General features: G+C 37.8%; 2 protein-coding genes across 3 annotated transcripts in view; one reads left to right on the plus strand and one right to left on the minus strand.

Moving 5' to 3' along the window:
- Window positions 1-594: 594 nt before the first annotated feature.
- On the minus strand, window positions 595-19,381 carry LOC148733681 (uncharacterized). Of its 2 annotated transcripts, XM_088758540.1 has the most exons (23): window positions 19,125-19,381; window positions 18,436-18,629; window positions 18,024-18,095; window positions 16,801-16,872; window positions 16,396-16,455; window positions 15,921-15,995; window positions 14,691-14,765; window positions 13,693-13,764; window positions 13,371-13,445; window positions 13,002-13,073; window positions 12,040-12,105; window positions 11,613-11,684; window positions 10,732-10,803; window positions 9,995-10,066; window positions 9,553-9,624; window positions 9,304-9,372; window positions 8,595-8,663; window positions 7,821-7,892; window positions 6,619-6,675; window positions 5,796-5,995; window positions 5,352-5,471; window positions 3,597-5,111; window positions 595-2,548 (listed from the first exon to the last, which is right to left on the minus strand). In XM_088758540.1, exons 2-23 carry the CDS (start codon window positions 18,609-18,611, stop codon window positions 2,394-2,396), a joined length of 3,360 nt encoding a protein of 1,119 aa, XP_088614666.1. In that variant the 5' UTR covers window positions 18,612-18,629; window positions 19,125-19,381; the 3' UTR covers window positions 595-2,393. The 2 variants fall into 2 exon arrangements, with proteins under 2 accessions (XP_088614666.1, XP_088614667.1); XM_088758541.1 differs by lacking the exons at window positions 14,691-14,765; window positions 15,921-15,995; window positions 16,396-16,455; ... (2 more) ...; window positions 18,436-18,629; window positions 19,125-19,381 and adding an exon at window positions 14,011-14,099.
- A 669-nt stretch (window positions 19,382-20,050) lies between these two features.
- The window catches only part of LOC111344958 (uncharacterized), a 39,868-nt gene continuing 36,258 nt past the window's right edge, over window positions 20,051-23,660 (plus strand). Inside the window, exons 1-5 of the mRNA XM_088757546.1 lie at window positions 20,051-20,106; window positions 21,341-21,396; window positions 21,725-21,770; window positions 22,225-22,349; window positions 23,219-23,311. The gene's annotated coding sequence lies outside the window, so the exon portion shown is untranslated. The remainder of the gene's footprint in view (window positions 20,107-21,340; window positions 21,397-21,724; window positions 21,771-22,224; window positions 22,350-23,218; window positions 23,312-23,660) is intronic.

The following is a 23,660-nucleotide window of genomic DNA, read 5'->3' on the forward strand; positions in this document are numbered from 1 at the left end:
TGTCTAAAATCAAATACCAATGTCTAAAATCGTATACTAGTGTCGAAAAGGGACACCAAAATCAGACACTACTGTCTAAGATCCGACACTTATGTTTAAATTCGGACACTACTATCCAAAAGGAGACAGCAGTGTCCAAACTCGGACGTTGGACTAGTGTTCAAAGTAAGACAGCGGTGTCTGAAATTGAACACTATTACCTACAATCAGACTGCTGTCGAAAATCGGAAACTTGTGTTTAAAATCGGACAGTAGCGTCTAAGATAGGAGACTGGAGTCTATAATCCCGCATAATCGTACATTTAAGTGTCGAGAAGGGGACTGATATACGTTTCTAATATCGGGAATAAGTGTAAAAAAATCGAACTGTAATGTTTACATTGGACACCAATGTTTAAATTTCGACACAGATGCCTAAAATTCGCAGATTGGATTCTAAAATCAGACACTAGGGTCTAAAATTGGACTTTACTACTTAAATCGGACACTAATGTTCAGAATGAGACAGTCTATCTAAACTCGGGAACTACCTTCTATAATGAGACACTAGTATCTAAACTGAGACATTAGTGTCTAAAATTGAACGGCAATGTCTAAAAGTGAACACTAGTATTTATTATAATGGTACAGTAGCGTCTACGATAAGACCGTGATTATTAGTGTCAAAAAACAGACACTAAGTGCAAAACTTTGGTTTGATAGAATCACACAGTATAGGACAATTTATGATCGGTGTTTCAACAGCCCACATATCAATAGACATGCTTCTCCGCTCGTTATGGTTACAAAACATTTCATTTATGACTTAGTCGTAGCATAACCACACCTAACGAAACACTTTCAAAAGTGTTATGGTACATCAATCAACACGGAAAACCAGAACATTTGTTTTGTATTCCTGTCATTAGCTGGACAAAACCGCGAGATTCAAGGCCGGCGAGTGATGTGAGTGCATGAAATTAAAAGTCTGCAAGGGGTCCGTAAGTACTACGATACACCTTCTAATACGCGCTTCGCGCATCGACCGCTTTGCCAGCGGTATAGCTGCAGAGATTTTTTAGTAAGAATATTCAAAGGTATTAATTTAAAGTTACAAGACTATTATGCAAAGAAACGTTTAACAATTTCTTCACAGTTATTTTGAAAGTAGCTACGACATGCAAAAAAAATGTTGGCCGTTTTATGATTTCATAAATTGAAGAGAAACGGCAATATACTATCCTATATTTCAATAATACCTAGCAAAATTCTAACTTTTCTATATTTTCACGTTATTTCCGTATCCTTTCATTGCCCGCCCTCTTGCACAGTAAACCTTTTATTAAGGAATGGTTTAACCGCCGTCAAGCTATGTTTAGCTTGCCATACATTATTTTTAAGAAGACAAAATCTTGTATATCTGCCACACCGCAAATTTCCGTCTAAATTGAGCTGTTTCTCGTTTTTTTCAAAATTGATATAAACACAAATACGTGCGCTGATTATTATTTCAGCTCATGTTAATGACATTTGGTTACAATGAATATATGAAGGTCATATATTTTGAACTGCGGTATTAGATACGTGTGATGCACGATCCTCGCAGTATCCTCTACTGCGAGGATCGTGCATCATATGTTAATGACATTGTCAACACCAATCTAAGTGCCATAGCCAATGCTTTTACTTAGTTCAAAATAATGTTGATATTAATATACTAGATTACAGAAATCAACTCCTATGATGAGCAACATCAAGTGGCTGCCTTGCACGGACACAGTTGCTTTTTAAACCAGGTTTGGTAACTTCAAAGGCTTACCAATTTGTATTTCAATGTATGTAATGCCTTGATCAATTCGAAGTTTCAACATCCTTCTCCCCTCCTCCTCTCTCCCCCTCCCCCTCCTTCAAAGATTGGTTTATTCGAATTCCCGCTCCCAAGTCCAGAATTGTGTTTAAATGTGTTTTTTCTTTTTCTTTTTCTTTCTTTGTAAAAGGCAAGATCAGCGATCGTGACTTTCTACACATTGATCATGCTTTAAAACTCACAGCCCGTGGACCTTTTCCTCTGCGCCAAATTCGTTTACGAAAGTTGACTCTTTACCTTTAAACGCCTCGACGATTTGAGATGTAACAATTGTATCCCGCTGGAAAGACTTGACACTTTTGGTTCAAATTCCCCACCCAGGCAGGAAAGGCTCAAATTCCCCTACCCCCGGGCACGGAAAATGGCTAAAAGCCCTTGAGTTTCCCAGCCGGATAATGCTGAAGCTTGATCAGTGTATCAGTATTAACATAAATGAAGTAATCAAACCGCTCAGGGTCAGGCCCCCTCAACTATTTATCTGTTGTTGTTGTTTTTTTTTTTTGAGATTTGTTACAACGGTTTATAAAAGATCTATTGGCGAGGCTCGTTAAGTGCCATTATCAATCAAGTATGATTCCTCAGATGTTGTGGTGACTGCTTCATTCTTAAGAAGCGCAAATCCTTGGCGAAGATAACTGGAACATCCCATCGAGCAGCAGGAAAAGTACTTGCGAAGTAGCTTCACGTGTAGAATTCCCTTTGCTGACACAGTTAAAGAACAGAATGATAGAGTTAAAAATTATTAATAACATTTGCATTCTTGAATGCAGTCTCAACGAGAAACTTCTTATGTTTATAATATTATGTAACTCCCACTCTGCGCATGACTTCTTTTAAGAATAATTCTTCTTGACTTGTCTGAGGCTACGGAGGGGAGCGCATTCTCATCATCAAAAAAACCATAAAATACGGGATAATAAAATTATTACATCTCACAGTTAAGACCAGAGCAGGACAAAATAACACAAGTCTCCCTTTCTTTTATAAATTATTCTGCTAAATTGTCACTAAAGGACTGAATGCACGCAGCTAGGAGAGTGCGTACAGATACGTTCGCAGGCCAACTGTGTCTCAGAGACCATCATGTGGTGTTGAAGTACAACCTAATTAGATGCGCCGAGGCGTCTTCTTGAAATTTGATAGGGCAGATCCCAGATCGAAGTTTTTAGGAGCCACTGACCATAAATACCGAGAGTCCGCCGACAGTTGAAAAATTTCGTAATTCATTTTATTTTTTCTGAAAGGAACCTTTTGATGAACCTTTTGCAAAAATCATATCGAAAAGTGTTATCGCTCTTCGCTTTCTCCGACAAAATTGGAAATTTTAGAATACGCCTATATGCTTTTGTCTACCTTGTAAAGCGATAGAAAATTATGCATATTCAGGAACTTCGTGTGCCACAACGCGATGCAAGTGTTCTACCAAAGAGTGACAGCTATGTTAGTAACATTCATTGCGTTTTATTCTAAGACCCATGATTGCCTCCAAAGTAACAGCTTTAAGAAAAGGAAACACTTAGTTTGATTTGATAATAAGGCTAAAAACGGAGGTAACGCAATGTGAAAAATTGGAGCAACGTCGAAATGCTTAAATAAAAAGATAAATAGAACAAATGACACTTAGAAGAAGATTCCTGACACTAAGACCCACTTCTATAACATTCCAAGCTTATTACTTTTGGTATTTTTGATATTTGTGAATGTAAAATTAAATTAATTGATAAAACGTCAAGAGCAGCTGGAGACTTACCAACGGCAAGCAACAATACAGAGGCGTTAAGGACCACGAAGAGGACATTCACAAAGATGGAGTCGTTCTTGTCCCCGTCTTGACTCTCATCCCAGTTTGTGTAAACTGCACCAAGACAAACGTCAAAGAAAATGATCCACAGGACCAATGTTTGTAAGCGATCTTCAAACTTATCCTTGATTGGTCGGAATAAGGTGTAGACCACTCCAAAGACGCTGACTGTCAGAACTGTAAGGCTGATTTGCGAGAGGCTTTTAGATCCAAACAGAAAGATCAACGAGATTAGAACCAGCTTGCGGTACATCTCTGTGACCTCCCAAAACCAAAACTTTTTTTTGTAGTTTTCAAAGAACACTCTAAGTCCGAAAGCAATTGCTTCGTTTTCCTGGGACTTGCGATATTTATAAACGAGAAACAAGGCTAGAAGTGGAAATCCCACGGGATATAATGCCAAAATAGAAGCCATGAGCCAATACAAGCTGTGGCGAGGAGTGAAACAATGGATGGAGTAGTCAGCTCTCAGCAGGAAAATACAGTCGTTCTTGTCGTCTGTGAAACACGTTTCTACACACGCACCAGGAAGAGGAAGAATCTGAATAATCGATTTGCTCGTCGTGGGGTACGTGGTCAACAACAACAAGAAGATGTTCCGATAGCAAGATTTCTCCAAACTTTTAATTTTCTTTATTTTTTGGCTTTCGTCACAGTCTGTCTTGTTCGTAATGTAGCGCCTTTTAATGAAAAGATATAAACAAATCAAGCCAACGAGTATGAAATTCAAGGCAATGATCATTGTGAATTTTCCAAGCTGATCCAACCGTAAAGAAGAATCAATGCAGCTTAGTGGAGCAAGCTGTAAGATGTTCCCTTCAAACAATTTTAGAAACTTCTCCGTTGAGATCAAAATGACTGGCCAATGGACTTTCGCCAATGCCGAGAAAATGCCGGCGATGACTTGGTAAAAACCAATTACAATCTTAAAGCACGACATGATGACATCTGCAACTGTCCGGTTATTGTCTGCACGTTTGGAGTCGCCCCAAAGAACCAGTAAGAACACAGCAACAAACAGAAAAATTACCAAGATGGACGAAGTAACTGTTACAGTTAACCGAGGACATTTCAAGCAAGAGTTAAATCGGAAATAAAAGCCGTGAGAGCAGGTTGCACATAGATCTCCTTCATATCCCTGGCGGCATTCAGAGTCTATCCCACCCTTGCAGGACTCGGCACGAGGACATTTGAGTGGCTTTGGAAGTAGGGTATTAAAAGTGGAATAGGACTTGTTGTAGTCTGGTCCAAACAAATGAATATTGTTGACAAAACCTTTGTAGAGTTCTTTTTCAGACTGACTTGACCATTTCCAGAAGTAGTTAGGTGCAAGTATCGCTGTGTCCTTCTCACAAACAAAGCCGTCTGGTGGACATGCCGAGCAGGGGCCAAAACGGTCCGAGCGATAAAAGTTTTGAAGGCATCTACATGCACGATATTTAGCAGTCTCGTTGGAGAGCGTACCTGCAATTTAGATGAATAGTGCATCCACATTAATTTGTGCAAAGGCGCAATAACCGAGACTAAACAGTGAAGTCAATTCATCAAAATAGAAATGAATTGCTAACCATGAAGATTTAGTTTGAGAAGAAAGGATTTTCTGCTGCTTCGGTTTACAGTTGCAACATATAGTGAAAGTAATGAAAAGAGCAGTCTTCATCGAGAAAGATTAGAGGAGTGTTTGAGAGACAACGTATCAGTTACCGTATGGACATGCCACGCAGTCCGTAGAACTAGTCCCAGGATGCTGAATTTCAGAAACAAATGTACCGATGCTGCATCTTTTGCAGTCAATTTGTCCCATTTCATCCTGATAAAAGCCACCTGTGAAGATATTATATAAGAAGCAAGAAATCAGCGACATACAACTGATCATGAGTGAAAGGTGGCCCTATGGGCAGCTGCCTTACTGGCACCAGGTAACATTATACATAACCAATGATAAATAAAGCGGAAATTAATAATTCGAAAACACGACAACGCAACAAAAAAAAAAAAACTTTAGTCAGGTGAAGTTTGTCGACTTGACCAAGCTTGGGACTTCTCCTTTTAAAAGAACGTAACTAATACGCTTCAAACTTTTCCTAGTTATGTTGCTGTAATACCAAAATTGATTGTGATATTATCCATTTTAATTTTTTTTATTACCTGCAGGACACTTGGCACAGATCTTTTTTGCGTACATGAAGTAACCAATTTGACAAAGAGAGCAATTACGACATCTTGATCCATACTCATGAATAGGTTCACAATCAAGGCACTCAAAGCCCGAACTTTCAAAGTCATCTCGGTAACTAGATTGGTCTCCCGTCAAAAGGACATGGAATGAAGTGGAGGGAGCACACTCACTTCAGTTTAAGAAAATAACAAAACATTAGAAGCACTTATAATGCTAATAATTAGAAAATATTCAGCTCAATAGACTTAAGAGCCTGCTTGCTATGTAATAAAAGAACTGTGCGTATATCAATTTATGGATGCATGCGGGAAGTTGAAATCTGGAAGCACGAGAGAAGCGTAAGAGTTGCTCGAGGCGCAGCCAAGATCAACTCTAGCTCCTTGAGTGCATCGCGTTTGGCAATGAAGTATCCTCGATTCCAAATCTAATTCCGTCGCTGCATGCTCATTGTTTTTCTAAAAGAGTATGATTTAGCAATTTTCTTTTCATTTTAGGCTTCAAAGGCTCTTTCTCAATGTGGATAGAGCGAAAAAAAAAACAATATTGTAGGTTTTAAAACCTCCCTGCTCAAGTGAACGGGAACTTTCCAATGACAACGACGTCAGCCTGAACCATTTCTATACACCATCCATTTCTATCCGTTTCCTTTTCATAGGCAACCAGAGTGCGCGTTGTCATGTAGCTATGTTATAATTTTTCTGTTTAGAAACAATTAATCTAATAGTGTAGATGGCAAGACACACCAATATGAAATATAAGTCATCTTAAAAAGTTAACATTAGGTTTACTCACACAACTGACTGATACTGTCCTTTCGGGAGCTGAAGAAGGTTTTTACATGTCAACGATCTGTAGATTATTTTGATGATAATTTGAATTACAGGAGCTATACTTTTAAGACATGTGGCCCCCGCCACCGGAGTTTGATCATCGCGATTTTTGTACTTTAAAGGAACGAGCGTTCCGATTTGTGGAAGGGCCAAAGCTTAAAAGGTCAGAGTTAGAATTTCTTTACGGTGACGAATTTAGATTATCTCTTAAGAACCCCCCCTTCCTCCCCACCCCACCCAAGCAGCGTCATAACTTTTCCAAAAACTTTATCCCTTTGGTTTAGTCTCCCAATACAATTTTACACTTTTGGTGGAAGGAGGCTCTTGGTCTAAAGTCTTCCCGCTCGAAAACATAATTGCTGATTTTCACGTGATATCTTGAAATTTAAAAATTCAAAAGTATGGCGCCACAAAACCTTTTATCCTCATTAGGCATAAGAGAGGCTGCATTCGTATCTGTTTTGAATTTTCAGCTTAATAGCGTGCTTGGTTTGGAGACCAGCACAGTTTGAAGTTTAGAGTTATGGTGGTTGCGTGACTCATCTGGTGATTTTTAGCCTTTTTAGGAAATTAAGTGTTACAAAAAGTGTTTTTGTACATGTCTGTTGGTTTAATTTAGGTAATCAATGGGCTAAATAGCCAAAGTAAGTTCCAGATGTTTTGCATTATTTTTCTGGCCGCCATGTTGGTGGATCAAAGATATCCACCTACATGGTGGCTTCATACTGGGCTCTGTAAAATTTGCACAAAAATTTCCACGAAATATCTTAAGTTTGGGAGAACAAAGAGACCCAAAACTTGGAGAAGTGCTTCCTAAACCTATCTCTTATAACATTAATATTGCAATTTCTTAGCCTTGTTCAACGAATTTCTTTCTCTCGATGCGTAACAGTGAAGACGATGAATATGAAAAACTCGCCTAGCTTAGTTCGAACCCGAACTGTTCGAGGTGAAGTACAGTGTGTTAACCGATATGCAACCGCGTATCCCGGTGTGAAACTCGACAGATGGAAAAACAGTGCTAAGTTCAGCTTAGATTTAAAAGCTTTTAAATCTATCTTACAGCCTTAAACTACTACGGTCTTCTTTAAGTCAAGATGCTTCCTTTCGGAAAGTGATAGTCATCTTTACAATAATCAAATAAGCGCCGTTTTATTTACTTACACTTTGGTATTATTGTCCATTTCGTCAAACATTCCATCTGGTAACGAGTGTAATGGGTTATCAAAAATTGTGCTGAAATGTATTTCAATTAAGAAGTAAATGATTTTACCCAAGCTTACACATAATCAGAGAAGCGTCGCTTGTTTTTTTTCTTTTACCCTATGGTTGATGTGGCTACCGTTTTATGAGCGACATTCACCCTTTAACCTCTAGAATGACTAGCCTCTAATTTCTTCTCACAATATCAACTCCCCCCCCCCCCCGAATAAAAAATTAAGGTGAGGAAAATCAATAAAATAATTGCCAATCGAAGAAGTTCCTTGTTACTTCACAAATTCTCCTTGTTAGCCCTTATAAACAAGTATAAAGAACAGTGTTTTAACGAGACGAAATTGTGTTTTAAACGAAAAAAAGCGAATCCACAACGACAGAAAAACTCATAAGTCCGACCTCTGCCAGCGCTTAAAAAAAAAATAGAAAATTACCCTATTTCTATCACGACCTATTGAAGATATTAGTAATTCAAAAAAAAAAAGCGTGCGGCATTGCTCGGCCTTCCCAACAGACAGCGCCACGCCAATCAACAGGCGTTCGTCGGAACAAGCAGTGTGGAGAATATTTACTCTGATGTTAGGATGTAAAGCGTTGATAAAGTCTCACAAGGCAATATCTCATCCGTAAAGTCGGATCACAGGTCCTTTGGAGCCAAAGTGCTTAATTAATATATTGCACTGCAGCGTCTTAACATCTCTTTATTTTTTTTATTGTACTCACAGTTGTTTCAGGTTGAGTCGGCTGAAGGATTCTCTTTCAATGGTTTTAATAGCATTACTGTGAAGAAACCTAATGTATAAAAAGAAAGAAATGATATACAAATATGAAAACAAATACGATCCATCGTGGTTAATTCCGCATCAACTTTAATCTCTTTTTCTTATAACATATCACGCTCTTTCTCTCATAATTAACCAATACCTACAACCACTCCGGTCCTTAACTCAATTTGGCCAATCAGTTCATTGGTCTAAAGCAAACAAACATGACAAGGGCTTTAAATGGCATCTACAATAGGTTCCTTGTGATCGAATTGGTCAGTTTTGTGTAAGTCTATGGTTAACCATATATAGATGTTTATATCGTTAAAGGGTTGCGCTTAGTTATATTGCAGAATTCACTTATGAAGAAGCATGATTGTTTTTCTCCAGCTGCAGTCACTTCCGAAGTGAATTGCGTTGTTCCTACTTTCTTCTGGCGACTAAGTGTACTGGATACGCGTCACTGCTTGAGGCAGAACGGTTACAGGAAGAAATTACTTGGTCTTATATGAAACAGTTTCAACACAACAACCAATATTTTTTTTGCCACCCATATATCACACCATACAATGTGTTACAATGAAGCCCTTAAATTATTATGTTAGTTACCTTAAATATTAAGGCTTATCTGAATATATGCTAAATTTCTGAAACATACTTTTACTTACACTGATTGCAAAGCAGTTTCATCAAAAACATCGTTGGAAATATTTGTCAGTTTGTTTTTTATCAGCATACTGTAAATTAAAAAAAAAGAGAGAGGATTAAAAGCGAAAGCTATACAGGAAAGGTTGTCCACATAACAAGATTACATAACGTATAAAATTTTCAAAAAAAAAAAACCAAGGGGCTATTTATTGATTAATGATAGATGAGTTAAGAAGGATTGTGGATATGAAAAAGAAAAAAGAACTTACAGTGTCTTCAAGCTTGAAAGTCCACTAAAAGTACGATTATTAATGTTGGAGATGTTGTTGAAGCTAATCATCCTTGATTTAGAAAAAGAGTATTGTATGTAATTATTTGAATGACAGTTATGATAAAAGTAATGATACTGATAATGTCGATGAACTGATAGCAATAATAACCGTGAATAACAATGATAACGATATCACATTTATTTTCAAAAAAGCAGGGCAAGTCACAATTCGGCCTGTGGCATCAGATCAAAGTTTTTCAATCAGTTCAACCTTCCAGCAAAAAATATTTATGTAGAAAGTAGAAATTAAGAGACTTACAGCTTGTTTTCAGACGAGGGGGGAGGGAAAATAAAGTAGAAATTATTAAAAAAAAGTTCATTTTCCAGTTTTCCATTTTATCATCACTTGGAAAACGTGCTGTGAATCAGTATTTACTTACAGAATTCGCAATTTATTTTGCTTATTGAATAGGCCATCTGGTATGGACTGCAATTTGTTGAATGAAAAGTCACTAAGAGGAGATAACATGAATAAGATTACGAATAAGAAACAGACGCATCTGCAGCATTTACTTTTAAAACTATCTGTATCATGTCATTAAAAATGAAACCAATTAGAATAAAGGGAATTAGCAAATTTTCTCAAGACACTAATTATTAAGTCGAAAATTCAGTAAAATAAGTACCAATTTAAAAAATAAAAAAATGACTGACTGATCAAGAGATGATGTTTTCGTGATAGGCAAAAAATATTATAAGTGAAAGAGACGAATTCGGATGCCAGCAAGTTTTTCAAGTCAATTTAAGAGCCATCTCGTCCTTAGAGGAAAGAGGTCTGATGGAAAATCCCTCAGCCGAATTAGGTAACTACAATGCCATTAATTGTCATTATTCCAAAGGGTCTTCGAAAGTTAGAAGGAGATCTGAGTAGTATGTGTATACCCAGAATATATCATGAATCATGAGATATTTCATGGTATACCACTCAAAAGCGTTGCCCAACTATTAAAGAAATCCATAAGCAGATCAACAAGGAAAGTCTATCATTTCTGGTTAAACATCATTCTCAGAGTACACAACGACAATAACTAATAGAACTTCATGGATTTATTTGTGATGAATCGAAGATGTCTCGATTTGGCTATCCTCCCGTGTTGTTATATAAAATCTAACTTACATGGTTCCGGTGATGGAAATGTTTTGAAATATGTTTGGTGGAAGATAATCGATCTCATTGTTGGACAACAACCTGCAAGATAAAAAAGTTGTTTATTTTTAAACTTGAAATTTTATTCGTTAAGCATGCCATCATGTTATGACATAATACTGAGAAAAGAAAAGAAAAATACTTCAACCTGAAAGGTTTGCGAAATGCATTTTTCAGAGTAAATAATGCCGAAGAGAGGCAATAAGGAGTAGAAAACTGGTAATTCAAAAAGAATAGCCGACTGTTTAAATTGCCTATGACACGATTATTGTTTTTTTTTTTGCGTTTCCTGGTTGATAGTTGTATTCTAAGTTTAAGTTTATAGACCTAAGCGCCTAGTGAGTTCTCCTTGACCATTTTTTACGCATTGAAAGTAGGAATTGGCGATCAAAAAGTATCTTATTAATCGCGCGGCCAAAACGATCATGTTACATAGCTATGACGTAAAAACTGCGAAGACACGTTGACAAAAAAAAGAACTCGTTTATCCCAAATTGTACTCGAGATAAAGTAATAACTTTTGACTAAACATTGCTAACTTTTTACCAGTTTCCAAAAACAACTTTGTCGTAAGTCCAAAATAATCTTCGACAATGATGTTCCGTGTACTTCATATCTCAGCTGACGTTCGAACCAATTGTTTTGTAAGAACTTCAGCGCAGTAATTTGAATGTTCTGTCAGGAGAAATTCGCTCGACTCAGTAGTACGCTTTGATAAGAACAAGCATGGCATCAGCATAGACTGGGAATATGCATGAACCTCGCTCGCACTAAAAAATATAATCACACGAATTTCCTGTATGAAACAAAATGGAAATATCCGACCCTAAGAATGTCGCCTGACTACTTACAGCTCAAGTATGTGTTTAATACCAGATGTTGCGAGCCTTGATATATCTTTGATCCGATTCTTATTTAATTGTCTGCGAAAAGCACAAGAAAAAAGTAAATTTCAACCTGTGAATACTTATTTGAGTTTTCCTCCTGGTAATTTTTTTGATATTTCAGCTTTAACTCTTTTACTTGACTCATTTAAAAATGTAATATATACTGATTAGGAACTTCTGAATTCAAGACGCTCAAATTCCCAGCCCACCCCCTTGGACCAAGCTTTAAAAGTTAGACCTCGCGGTCCTTTTCTTGTGAGCCGTTCGCTCCATTCCGCTCCATTCCGACCTTTCCCCCCCTTCCTCCGGGCATGTACGACGGACGACGGTGAAATGGCCGTGGGTTGGGTTGAAATTTGGGGATTAGAATTGACCTGTGCACTATACTTACAAGAGTACAACAGTATCAAGACCTGTCAAATCTGGTACGGATGTCAGCTTGTTCTCTTTAAGAATGCTGTATACACAAAAAAGAAAAACAAACAAGCAAACAGAATGCTATCGCGTTTTTGTACGCAATAAGCAATGTCCTTCTCAGAGCCTCGATCTTACATGGTCAGCATACAAGGAGCTACAGGCTTTGGTATAGTCAAACATGGCAAAACGTTTTCAGTGCAAACTCATAGATAGCTTTAATTTTGAAATAGCAGAATTCTGGCTGTTTTTAATTCATGACATCTTTAGGAATTTTTTTGGACCCATTCGAGCCCTTTTGAAAAACCTGCTTGTCCGCGTCATGAACGCACGAGCTAAGCAATAAACTCTCTTTGTAACCTCATTTAAGACATTAAACATTCAAAATTCGAAAAACCTTTTTGATTTCGTGCACAACACTCACGCTATGCTGTATTTCAATCAGAAGTATTTCGTCGACTTAACCTTAGAAAAGCGAGTAGTCAGATAAAAAACTGAAATGTCGCTGAAAAAATTGAGTGTAGCTCTGATGATGACTTCCGCACAGGTTGTCGAAACGTCAGTCACCACCACCGAAAACAGTCCTTCTCAGGACTACACTCACCCGGACGATCACACTACACTTTCACAATAGCGCTATTATCTTCAAACGAATCAAACCACAACAATTTTCAAAGTTTGATATGCCGCGATTAGGGTGAGAATTTACCCTCTTCAAGCAGTCATCTAAATTTAGAAAAATATGTTTCATTTCTTCGGAGAATTTCATTCTTCAATCTGTCATACATTATTTAATCTACTGTGTCTAATCAGAAATTTACATCCCTTTATTGCTACTCACGATCAAGCGACTACGAAGGAGTATGTGCCTATAATATATCCAATAAGTACTTTAGGATTTACATCATTTGTTTATCTTCCACTCTATGTCTCACTTACCACCTAATGAGATTCTTGAATTGTTTAAACGTCCCATCACCTATGGTCTCTAATTTGTTTCCGTGAAGGAACCTGAAAATTGTTAGAAGAGTTAAAATCATTCTTTCCATCTCCTATTGTCGCGTTTTTGTCCTTTTCTTTTTTCTTTTCATGGGGGGGGGTGGGGTTGGAATTCTTCTGTTTTGCATAGATTCATGATGCGACTCAGTCAGCCTATATATTCAAATACAAACTAAATTTGGTGGGTACCGGAAGTGCTCTTGGTGGTTTAGACCACTATCCTTAGAAACGATGAAGTCTCTTAGGTTACATATTCCTAGTAAGTTCTGATCATTCTGCGAAGGAGGGCCATAACTGCCATATACTTACAAATTGGTGAGCTGATCCGTAAGTCCTTCCATTGTACCCTGGTGTATATGAGTTAGCTTATTGAAGGAGAAATCACTGAAAACGGACAAATTGATAGTGACGTGTGGATAATCGGGATTAGAAAAATCTTGGCAAAGTAAACCTGCTAAGACTGCTGAGGTCAAACCTCAGTGACGTGACAAGAAGAGTGTTTGCATAACATAACTCCAAACCTCTTGATCTAGCGAACATCATGTACATAAAGTTTTAGGACCACTTTTTCTCACACTACTGCTTGGACATCAGAAAAATCAATGAAAATATCTAAACAAAAATTACTCACAGATATGTTAGATTTTGCATGGCTCTAAATGTTCCATTTTCAATATTTTCCAGGAGGCAACCACTCATGGAACTAAAAAAAAAAGTTTAGAAAAAGGAAACTGCTGAACAGTGCAATCATGGAAAAAGGTTTGAGAGACGAATTTTGTACTAGTTAAATTCTCTTTCTCTTTCGATCGGCTTTTTTTTTAAAGCCAGCAGAGTTTCAGTGAAAGAGCTGAATCAAGAGTGAAAGTACGTGTTTGTAGCAATTTTGTGTCAGGACGGTAACCAACCGCTAAAAGGACGAAAAACATTGAAATATATTGTTTTTGCTCACCGCAAGATTGAAATCGCAAGAAAATGACGCAACTTTCTGTCTTGATCCAGCGTTAACAAATTGACTAGGTAACTTGAGTAGAACAAGATCTGATGATAGTAGATAATTTGAAACGACTTATTTTAATTTTGAACAGAATTTACTAAACTTATTTTATATGACCAGAATTCACTAAACTTGTGAATTTAGAATTATGCGTGATATTATCATTATTATTGTAGATATTTAATTGTAATTAGTTCTCTTCACTCCATGGATTGATTTTACTCGTTAATAACTTTTTCTATTATTGTAAAGCGCTTGGGAGCATCTTCCTAAGGACCAGGCGCTATATAAATAAAATAAGATTAAAGATTAAAGATCAATTTTGAGGCGCGGTTATAAGTACGGTCTACTTTTGCGAAAAAAAATTACAATTGACGAAAAGGAGCATAATCGACCGTTCATTAAGCAAAATGCCCGGCAAAAGATGTTTTAAAGCCATGTAAAACATGGAATGCAATCTGAAGGAAATTTTAAGAGAGGTGGCGAATCGGTAAAGCGTGCACTTGGATGAAAATTTTTTATCAATAGCCGGGGCTTTAATCAACAGGGATTTGTGGTGGCCTATTACAATCGCACATGGCGTTTTCTAACAAGTTCTGAAGTCATTCGAGGAGTTTCTAGAGCTACTAACTTACAGTCTATTCATCTTGCGAAAGCCAGCGAAGAAGTCAGATGGCAAAGTAGGTCCAAGTGGATTTGATTCTATATCCCTGTAAAAGTACATAGTGAGCAGGATATCCTTAATAAACAGTTTTCCCGAATGGTGTATGGACAACTTCTTGAAAACTACAGGGAATAAATTATTCCATGCAGCTAGCCAAGTCAGTTAATTTCTAACTGGTCAGGGTAAGTTTAATTTACAGACGGGACTCTCTTATAAGTGATTAAAGCACGCCAGGTTTCGGGCTTCCTTTTCTCCAGCCTCGTTCTAAAATGTTTTTCCCACTCCCTTTCCTCCCAAGGCAGTTCGCCTTTGCTAGAAACAAATCACGATTGTAGATAATGTAATTCAGTTGAGTTGATAGCAAGTAAACGGCCACGAGTTTGGCAAAACTGTGGAAAAATTTTGATCGCATTTTTATAACTTCCTCCCAGCAACTAAAGCTAAGCCTTGGCAATTAATGCTCTCTATGAGTTTATGAAAACGAGCGAGAGGCATAAATGATCTAATTGAACAGATATACAGTAAATGGCTTGAACCCCGGGGTAACATGTGAAGGGGTAGTCTGATCGTCCGGGTGAGTTTAGTCCTGAGAAGGACTGTTGTCGGTGGTAGTGACTGACGTTTCGACAACCTGTGCGGAAGTCATCATCAGAGTCAAGTGGATGATTGTTGTCAGTAGAATGTTCTTATTCCAGTTCGTGTGAAATGATCGGTTGGTTTTGCCGTGATGCTATTGGCTGTAAGACTCAAGTGACGTAAGTCGGTCGTCATTGGTCTGTTTCGATCTGTCGGTAAAGTTAGGTCGTTCTTTTTCGGTCGTTTGTGATGTTTATGTCGTGAATGAGTCGTTTGTATGGAGCGAGTAGTTGTCGACATCTGTTTAGGGGAGTCTGTTCTGGACCCCGCTATCAGACTTGACGCTTACAACTTTGAGACTGAAATTGTTGCATCGACAGGATCGTATATCACTTTTAACTGGCTGATGTTTTTTAATGAATCCAAGTAAACGGTAAGCAGCCAAGGAATTTTAACGTGCAACCGCGACTGGTGGGAGGGGGTGTGGGGGAGAAGTAATTTGCCTCAAGAGTCCAACAGTCCTTCCTGAGCCAAAGTTTGGACTCCCCCAATCAAAAATTCCTGATCCGCCCCTGATATCACTGAGTCTATAAGTATGTGGAATGGAATTTAAGATCATACTTACAGTTTTCGAAGTAGAATTTTTCCTTTAAGAATGACTTTCGCGTCAGTGATTGATAAAAAGTTGTCTTTGATAAAGCTGTGCAAATAAGATAGAGGCTTCTTCATGAGTTAACCTAGACAGGGTTAGCATAGGTAATTCCTCGTAATTTTTTATGAATTTTGACTTGAAAAACGTCTTAGTGTCCAAGCTAGAAAGGAAACATTAGCCAGCTAAAAAACCGTGAATATTGTCTCAATATACTGGGTCATTACTTTGCAAATCAGACGTTTTTCTTCATGAGGAAATTCATATTTGCTCACGGTATCACACATAATGACAGTCTTCGGTGTCTGCATCCGATGTAAAGATAAAATGTGACGAAAAACCAATCTGTTTAAGACACTTTTAAAAACTCCAATATCATTTGAGGATAAAGATCAGAATCAACCTATGACTTCATTTATCTTTTCCAACGTATATTGCTAACAAAACTTACAGTTCAGACACACTTTCCGGAAGGTAGAAACTCCCTGAAATCGAGTTATTGGCAAGATTTCTAGGAAACAAAAGTTAATGCCAAAAATATGAAGGCTCAGAACACTACACTTATATCACATTTCCAATCTAAAAGTTGTACATTTAGTTACTCTTTAGTTTAGGATTTTTTTAGCAGTACATAGATTGGTGATTGTAAAAGCTAAGGTATTAAGATCAGCGAGATCACAGAAGCTGATTAAAACACATAAAATGTTCCAAAGATAACAAAAATGTAAAAAGTTACACAAAAAAATTTTATCCAGCTTGGCAAGAGTTAGGACAATCTGCAGCTGCAGACAGAAAATGCTTTTAATCAGACAAACATATCTCCCTACTCATTCATTACAATTAAAGGTATTCTTACATTATTCTCAGTTTATCCATATTCCTGAAAGTGTTGTGGGGAATCCGTCGTAATAAGTTATTCGATAAGTCTCTGGAATGAAAAAGTTAAGCATGACCATTAATTAAAGCTTGCAAATTGAAATACATGAGCAATAGTTCTTTTTACAGTTGTGGGCTTGGGGGCCAAGCCTTTGAACAGGAGTGAGGCTAAGGGTGACCTTGTTATGATAGAGATGTTGCTGCTTTTCAAATGCAAATTTCTTTGTTATAATGCTAACTAGATACAGGTCTCTATCATAACAGGGTCACCCTAGAGTAGCCTCATTCCTGTTCAAAGGCTTGGCCACCAAGCCCACAACTGTAAAAAGGACTATTTACTTCCATTTACTGCACTCTACAATAAAATACGTTTATACATAAAAGCAAATGATAAAAAATACCTACCTTCAGAGTGATTGATACAGTCTAGTTTTTTTTTTACTATATGCTTACAGATAGTCAGAAGAATCGCATAGCGGAAAAACCTTAGAAATTCTCTCGATAAAAAGAATCTCTGCTCCCTTCCCTTTGCGTCAGGTATCTGATTATTTGATGTCTGGTCAACTATCCAACTCTGCTTTTAGAGTAGCAACCTAGTAGTCAAATGATTGTTTTCTTTTTTGCTACAAGATTTGTCCTAGTTTTGCGATCTGGCAACTTTGCGATCAAATTTCTATTACATATAGACATGCCTAAAGTAAATGTTACTGCAAATTCATATTCCTTTAATACATGTCTAATAATTATGGTAAGTTTTCATAAAAAGCTTGAAATGATAATAATAACGATGATAAATATAATCAGTGGCAGATCCAGGGGGAGGGTTACGGGGGATCCGGACCCCCCTATCAGGCCTGACGCTTACAACTTTGAGACTGAAATTCTTATATCGACAGGATCGTATATCACTTTTTAAATGGCTGATTTTTTTAATTAATGAATCCAAGCAAACTGTCAGCGGCCAAGGAATTATAACGTGCAACCGCGACTGGTGGGAGGGGTGTGGGGGGTGTTGGGAAGAAGTAATTTACCTCAAAAGAGTCTAACAGTCCTTTCTGAACCAAAGTTTGGACCCCCCCAATCAAAACCTCCTGGATCCGCCCCTGGTAATGATAACTATCATAACAATAATGATAACAATGATAATACAAGCCTATTAATATTATCCCGAGCCTTTCGAATACTTTAAAATAATTTACTTACAGTATTTTCAAAACAGTCAGGTTCCTGAAGGAGTCTTCTGAGATCGACTTTAAAGAACAACTCGAAAGTTTTCTAAGACGGAGAATGAGATTTTAGTCAGATCTATGATGGCTGAATCAAAATCAATTAATTAAGTTGCGATGATGGTATCAATTTGAAAGCGTAAAACTACGCTAAAACATACTTCAGAAAACTAAACAATGGTTATATTACAAATGGTGTCATTAACTGGTGAAATTCAAATTAATGCAGTTCACTAAGAATCGATGGAAAGAGAGTGATATTCCATTTTATTTTTTAAAGGTGTTTTTTTTTAATCCAACTGATAAACCAAGCACTCGTTTCAAACAGCAAAACGTAGCTGAAACCGCAACTCAGTTCGCTTTGTGAAGGAAGGTAAAGTTTCACTCACAATTCCATCGTATTGCTTGGGATTCCAATCGGAATGTACCCATGAACTTGACATTTCACTGACAGGCGTGTCCTACCGAACTTGGTACACTGACAGATTTTTTGGCTGCAAACGTTACTCTCGCATGGTGTTATCATCCACAAGACCAAAATGACTTGTATCAGGCCGATAATCATTACTGTGTCCAAAGTAATCTGCTGGGAACAAAAAAACCTAATGATTCAAACACCGTTGCGGATGTGACGGTAGAAGCAAAGCTTACGTTAAGAGGAAGATCACTCAGAATGTTTACGGGTCAGTATATTTCCAATTTTGATGATCTCCGTTAGTTGTAGAAATAAACCTGTGTTTTTAATACAGCATAGTGAATATATCGCTCTACCAGTTTATAATAATGCTTCTTTCATCCCTGCGAGAAAAAGAGCCCCTCGTAAATATCCACTGAAGTAGCCGTAGGCTGGGATGTGCACACTCTCAACGGTTTTCTATAACTGAATTGTTCTTCAGGGCATCGTGCAATAAGAAAACTGCATTGTTAATATCAAAATGTCCTTAAATAGTTAAAGTTCATTGTCCTGTCAGACCACAGTTTTACATTTATCTTACATTTATTTAAAAAAATACGTTTAGCCTTAGCCCAAAAATTAGATGTGTACACAAGTAAATGCGTTATGCATCACGATACCAACCTGAATGTTCTCCACGGGTATTTGACTCAACAAATGACTTCTCTGAATACGAAACGTTGTTATCAACTCAGTGTCAAGCGCTGAATTGAATCAGGTCGGCTTTGATCAAGTTGAAGGGAAGTTTTAGAAACGCCCTGCACTTTAAAATTGTGACGTATATTCCTTTAGAGAAAGGATCGAAACTAATAAATTAGCAAACTGTTTTCTCACTAATGCACCATAGAGATATCGAATAGTTAAGGAGAATTTAATGAATTTGTGACTCGGCAGCGGGGGAGTATTCTGATTAATATGAAATAACAGCAGAACTGAACAGAGTTGTGTGAAAATGTCAATGATATAGTCACATCCGCTTAGACAGCATCGCTAATTTAAGGATCATCACTCCTGAACAACTACTGAAGTGTTTACGTTAATGTTAAAAATTTTGGAAAATGTAATTAAAGAAACCACAATGACTTAAGTATGTTTAGTCATGTTGCGTGACACAATGGCCAATGCTGACGTGGACGCAGGTATTACGGAACAGAAAGGCAGTTTCGACACCCAGCATTGCCTAAGTTGATATCTTTCACGTGTTCAAAACTAAGTTCCAAATGTCAATAAACTATAGAGAAAATTAAGCTCTGAAACGAGAATGAATAAATAGGTGACAAAGGAACGCAGTCAAATAACACTATTTTCGCCTTCGGTCCTAATCTCATTAGCATGCAAATCGTTTACGAAACAGAAAATTACTGAAGTGAGGAAATACTACATTGGCACGAGCATGTCAGTATTGTTCCCAGCAAACTGCTTGACAGGCAGTTTTTTAAGAGATATGAGATCGCTTCCTGTTTTGATGATAAACCTCTCCTTATTACTTTCGCTTCTTTGTCGTAATGATCTAATAATAGTATTCAAATTGTATTTAAAATCAAAAATCTTGATTTCCATAACAGATCGATGAGGGCTCCATGAAAATCTTTAACTGAGTAACAAGGTAAGAGATCACTCGATTCAACCGGATGAAAGCATCCCGATGCACGAGCAATTTGAGAATTCTCTACCGTAGAAGCTGAATTTAAGAGCTCAAGAGATAAACATTTCAGGCCCATTTCTGGAGACTCTCAAGTGATTACAAGTCCATAAACCAGTTTTAGTTCGCCATGTATTTTTTTGAGATCGAGAAATGACTGATTATGAAATGCAAAAAGTAAAAGATCAGGAAAGAAAACAGAATAGATTGGATTTTGAAGTAATGGTTCGGGCTTGTAAAGTACCATGAATTTCGACTCACAATATACTACTTGCTGATGTTCCTTCAATGAAGAAAACGATAGATATATGTCACGCGAACGGTTGTATTAATAACATGCGTAAACAATTTGAAATTGTAGATTTTCGGGCGATATCAATTCCATCGGTCGTGACTTGAAAATTTGGTCAATTTTTACCATAAGGGGCACAGGCAGCCCAAGCTCACTACTAGAAAAGCGGACTGACTCTTACCGTGTTTCGCAACGCTTTAAGTTATAAAGGTTTGTATGGGATGTTATAATGTCTTGTTTTGAAATAATATGGACTTACCTTATTGCCTTGTTGTTTTCTTTGTTGATTCCTAGCGTCTTAGGCCATTTTGAAGCGTTTTTGGAGAGTTAGCGCTATGTTGGTGTTCAACTGCTAAAAGAAAGACATTTCCATTCGATGTTGATTGGTCGATCTAAACAATGCGGTCTTGACAAAACCTCTCGAGGGGACCAGGGGAGTTAACTGGTTTGTTTGTCGACTGCAAGCCGCTGGCTACCCTCGCCGGGCTTATTTTTGTTACCCGACATACTATGCGATCGGCGAACGGGCCCACAACTGTTTCAACCAGCCAAATTCGAAATTGGAAGACGATCGATCTGGAGATAAAAGCATCGCTAGGGAAAGATCTGTGGGAGGAATTGGGAATCGAGTGAATGGAAATGGAACAGCAACATCTCTGCTTTAATTTTCTGGAGGAATCGAGACTGGTGGTAATTTTTTGGCGGAATTATTCGCTTCGGGCGACGGACACTTCTAAAATAGGTTTCCGACCTTGTCTTTCTTTTAGCAGTTGAACACTAACAGCGCTAACTCGCCGAAAACGCTTCAAAATGGCCTGAGACGCTAGGAATCAACAAAGAAAACAACAAGGCAATTAGGTAAGTCCATTTTATTTCAAAACAAGACATTTTTTTCTCTCTTTCAAGGCAAACCGATAACATCCCATGCAAACCTTTATAAATATAAAGCGTTGCGCAACACGGTAAGAGTCACGTCCGCTTTTCTAATAGTGAGCTTGGGCTGCCTGTGTAAGGGGTTAATTTTACACTTTCCCGCCATTAGGACTGATAACTTTCGTCCCTGAAATGAGTAAATAGGGTTAAATGTTCGTTCTTTTCAAAACGGTTCACTGCGACTGAGGATGAAGAACGATTTCTGAATTATTATAATAGATAACCGTCTTGATGACGGGGTTGTCGAATATTATATCTAGAGGATGTTTGTTATTATTCAAGAGAATGTAAACCGAGAACGCTAATGCCCCATGCAAACCCTTATTCCAATGACAATTTTTTTAAATCTAATTCTAGTGCGCGTTCCTGTGGTGTGACTCAGTTTTGAGAACAATAACTGCTGGTTAGTAGTTCTGTGATAAAATTTGATGTGTAATGTTTTACAGCCTGTGGTTTGAGGTTACTATGATTACATGTTTTGGTCAGTACGACAAAAATGTAAGTTGAGAAAGCGTAACCTCTGAGGTCTACTTTAGAGGCCTGAATTTCATCAGAGGGTTGACACGGACGAACTGGATATCTTACAATGTTCGATTCAAGTTAATTACCTTACAGATTATCGATTAAGTGACAAAAGCAATTTCAAGTGCAACGTAACACATTTTTTAAAGTGTATCGATACACCATAACACGAGCGGAAAATTGACTCAGCTTTCCATCAACTTATCTTACTTCTTTTTACTTGCCTCTTGATTTACGCGGAGATTGGAATAATAGTTATTTTCATCAATACGACATCGATATGTTGCGTCCTACGTTAAATCATGTTTCTATTGTTCTCTCTATTGGATACAAAGAAAAAAGATGAATCCAGCCAATCGCCAGTGGCAAACTATCGCCCTGAACTTGTTCTTTTTTGTTATCAGTTGAGGAGCGGGATATCCCTCGGGACTGGAATTTAAAAATGCATCAATCTGTGAAGGTTAGTTGTTTCTTTTCATTTTTATTGAGCCTGTTTTGTGAACTCTGGGGATTTTCCTATGTTATAAAAATGGATTATAAGTATGGTCGGAATTCGGAGTCGACTGAGTGAAAATTTCTGGAATAAGGCATCAAAATCTTAAATGGCTTCAAAAAGTCTTTCGGTGACATGCGAATGAAAGCGATGAATTAATAAACCAAACGTCAACGTCTTGGCTTGCGGCAGTTAGGAAGCAGTCATTATACATCGCCTAAATGGTGGAGAGGAGGGGGAACAAGAGGATTTCAGAGGGGGTATCATATGGTTTAAGGGATTGGAGGGAGATCGAGTTGGCACTTAAATAGTAGAAAGGGAGGAGAGGAAACTATATATAATATTGATTGCCAACGAAGAGGGAACATCACAATACTACAGAGCTTTGTGGGGGATGAGGTAGATTATTAGGACACAATTAAATTCCTGCCCACCACCTCTCACCCTTGGCGATAGATAATAACCAGTATATTAGTCAACTTCAAAAATCAGACAAGCAAAATCGAAATGGAAGGGGGAAGGGGAACTGTCGCCTGACGTTCTCCCCCATCCCTCGTTTTTTCGTTGTGTCGCATAATTTTACCGTCAGCCTTCCAAGGTGGATGCAGAAAGATAGAGTCAAGTGCATGGGTTTATTCAGAGCTTCAATGAAGGCAAATAATGTTAGGTTCTTTACCAAAGACAGTTACCTGGTCACTAGGTTATTATCCTATCATAAATTTTTAACGGTCTCGAAACTGTTTATAATCTTTATTTTCTGACGAGTTTGCAAAACTTTCAAGATTGCATGGAAAACTATGATGAGAATTTAAGTGAAATTTTCGATTTCTCGGCAGGTTTTCATGACAATACCGCAAAAATCAAAATATCTCCATGGCCATTCATAGCGATTGGAACTGTCGGCAGTCTAAGTGTTACATTTATCCCCGGTAAGTTGATCACAGAGCTGTGGAGAATTATCAAAATGACCCGTACGGCCCCACGCGTGTAACCCCATAGAAAACCACTATGATAGTGAAAGTGGACGCGTGTAGAGCCGGACGGGTTGACCTGAGCCGGTCAGGATCGGAAATAGGATCCGACCCTGTACTGACACGTTTATAATTTGCTGTAAAAGGAAGGGGGAAAAGAGAAGAGTTAAAAAAATCGCGTTTTTTCGATGAATTGTAAGGTTCTAGTCTCACTCGAAAAAAGTAAGGGAAGATCTTTTGCTGTAAATTTTTTTTGCAGTTGTCCCGGGCACGCTCGTGTATCGCGTCCTATTTATGCTCGTTGAAA

Source organism: Stylophora pistillata, chromosome 4 (assembly GCF_964205215.1).
Source record: "Stylophora pistillata chromosome 4, jaStyPist1.2, whole genome shotgun sequence".
NCBI lineage: Eukaryota > Metazoa > Cnidaria > Anthozoa > Scleractinia > Pocilloporidae > Stylophora > Stylophora pistillata.

Coding starts and splice junctions, on each gene's coding strand:
- LOC148733681 (XM_088758540.1), bottom strand. CDS start 18,611: ATGATTATCGGCCTGATACAAGTCATTTTGGTCTTGTGGATGATAACA. Junction 14,766..15,920: donor AAAATTCTACTTCGAAAACT/GTAAGTATGATC, acceptor GTACTTTTACAG/GGATATAGAATCAAATCCAC. Junction 12,106..13,001: donor TTCAAGAATCTCATTAGGTG/GTAAGTGAGACA, acceptor TTGTGTATACAG/CATTCTTAAAGAGAACAAGC.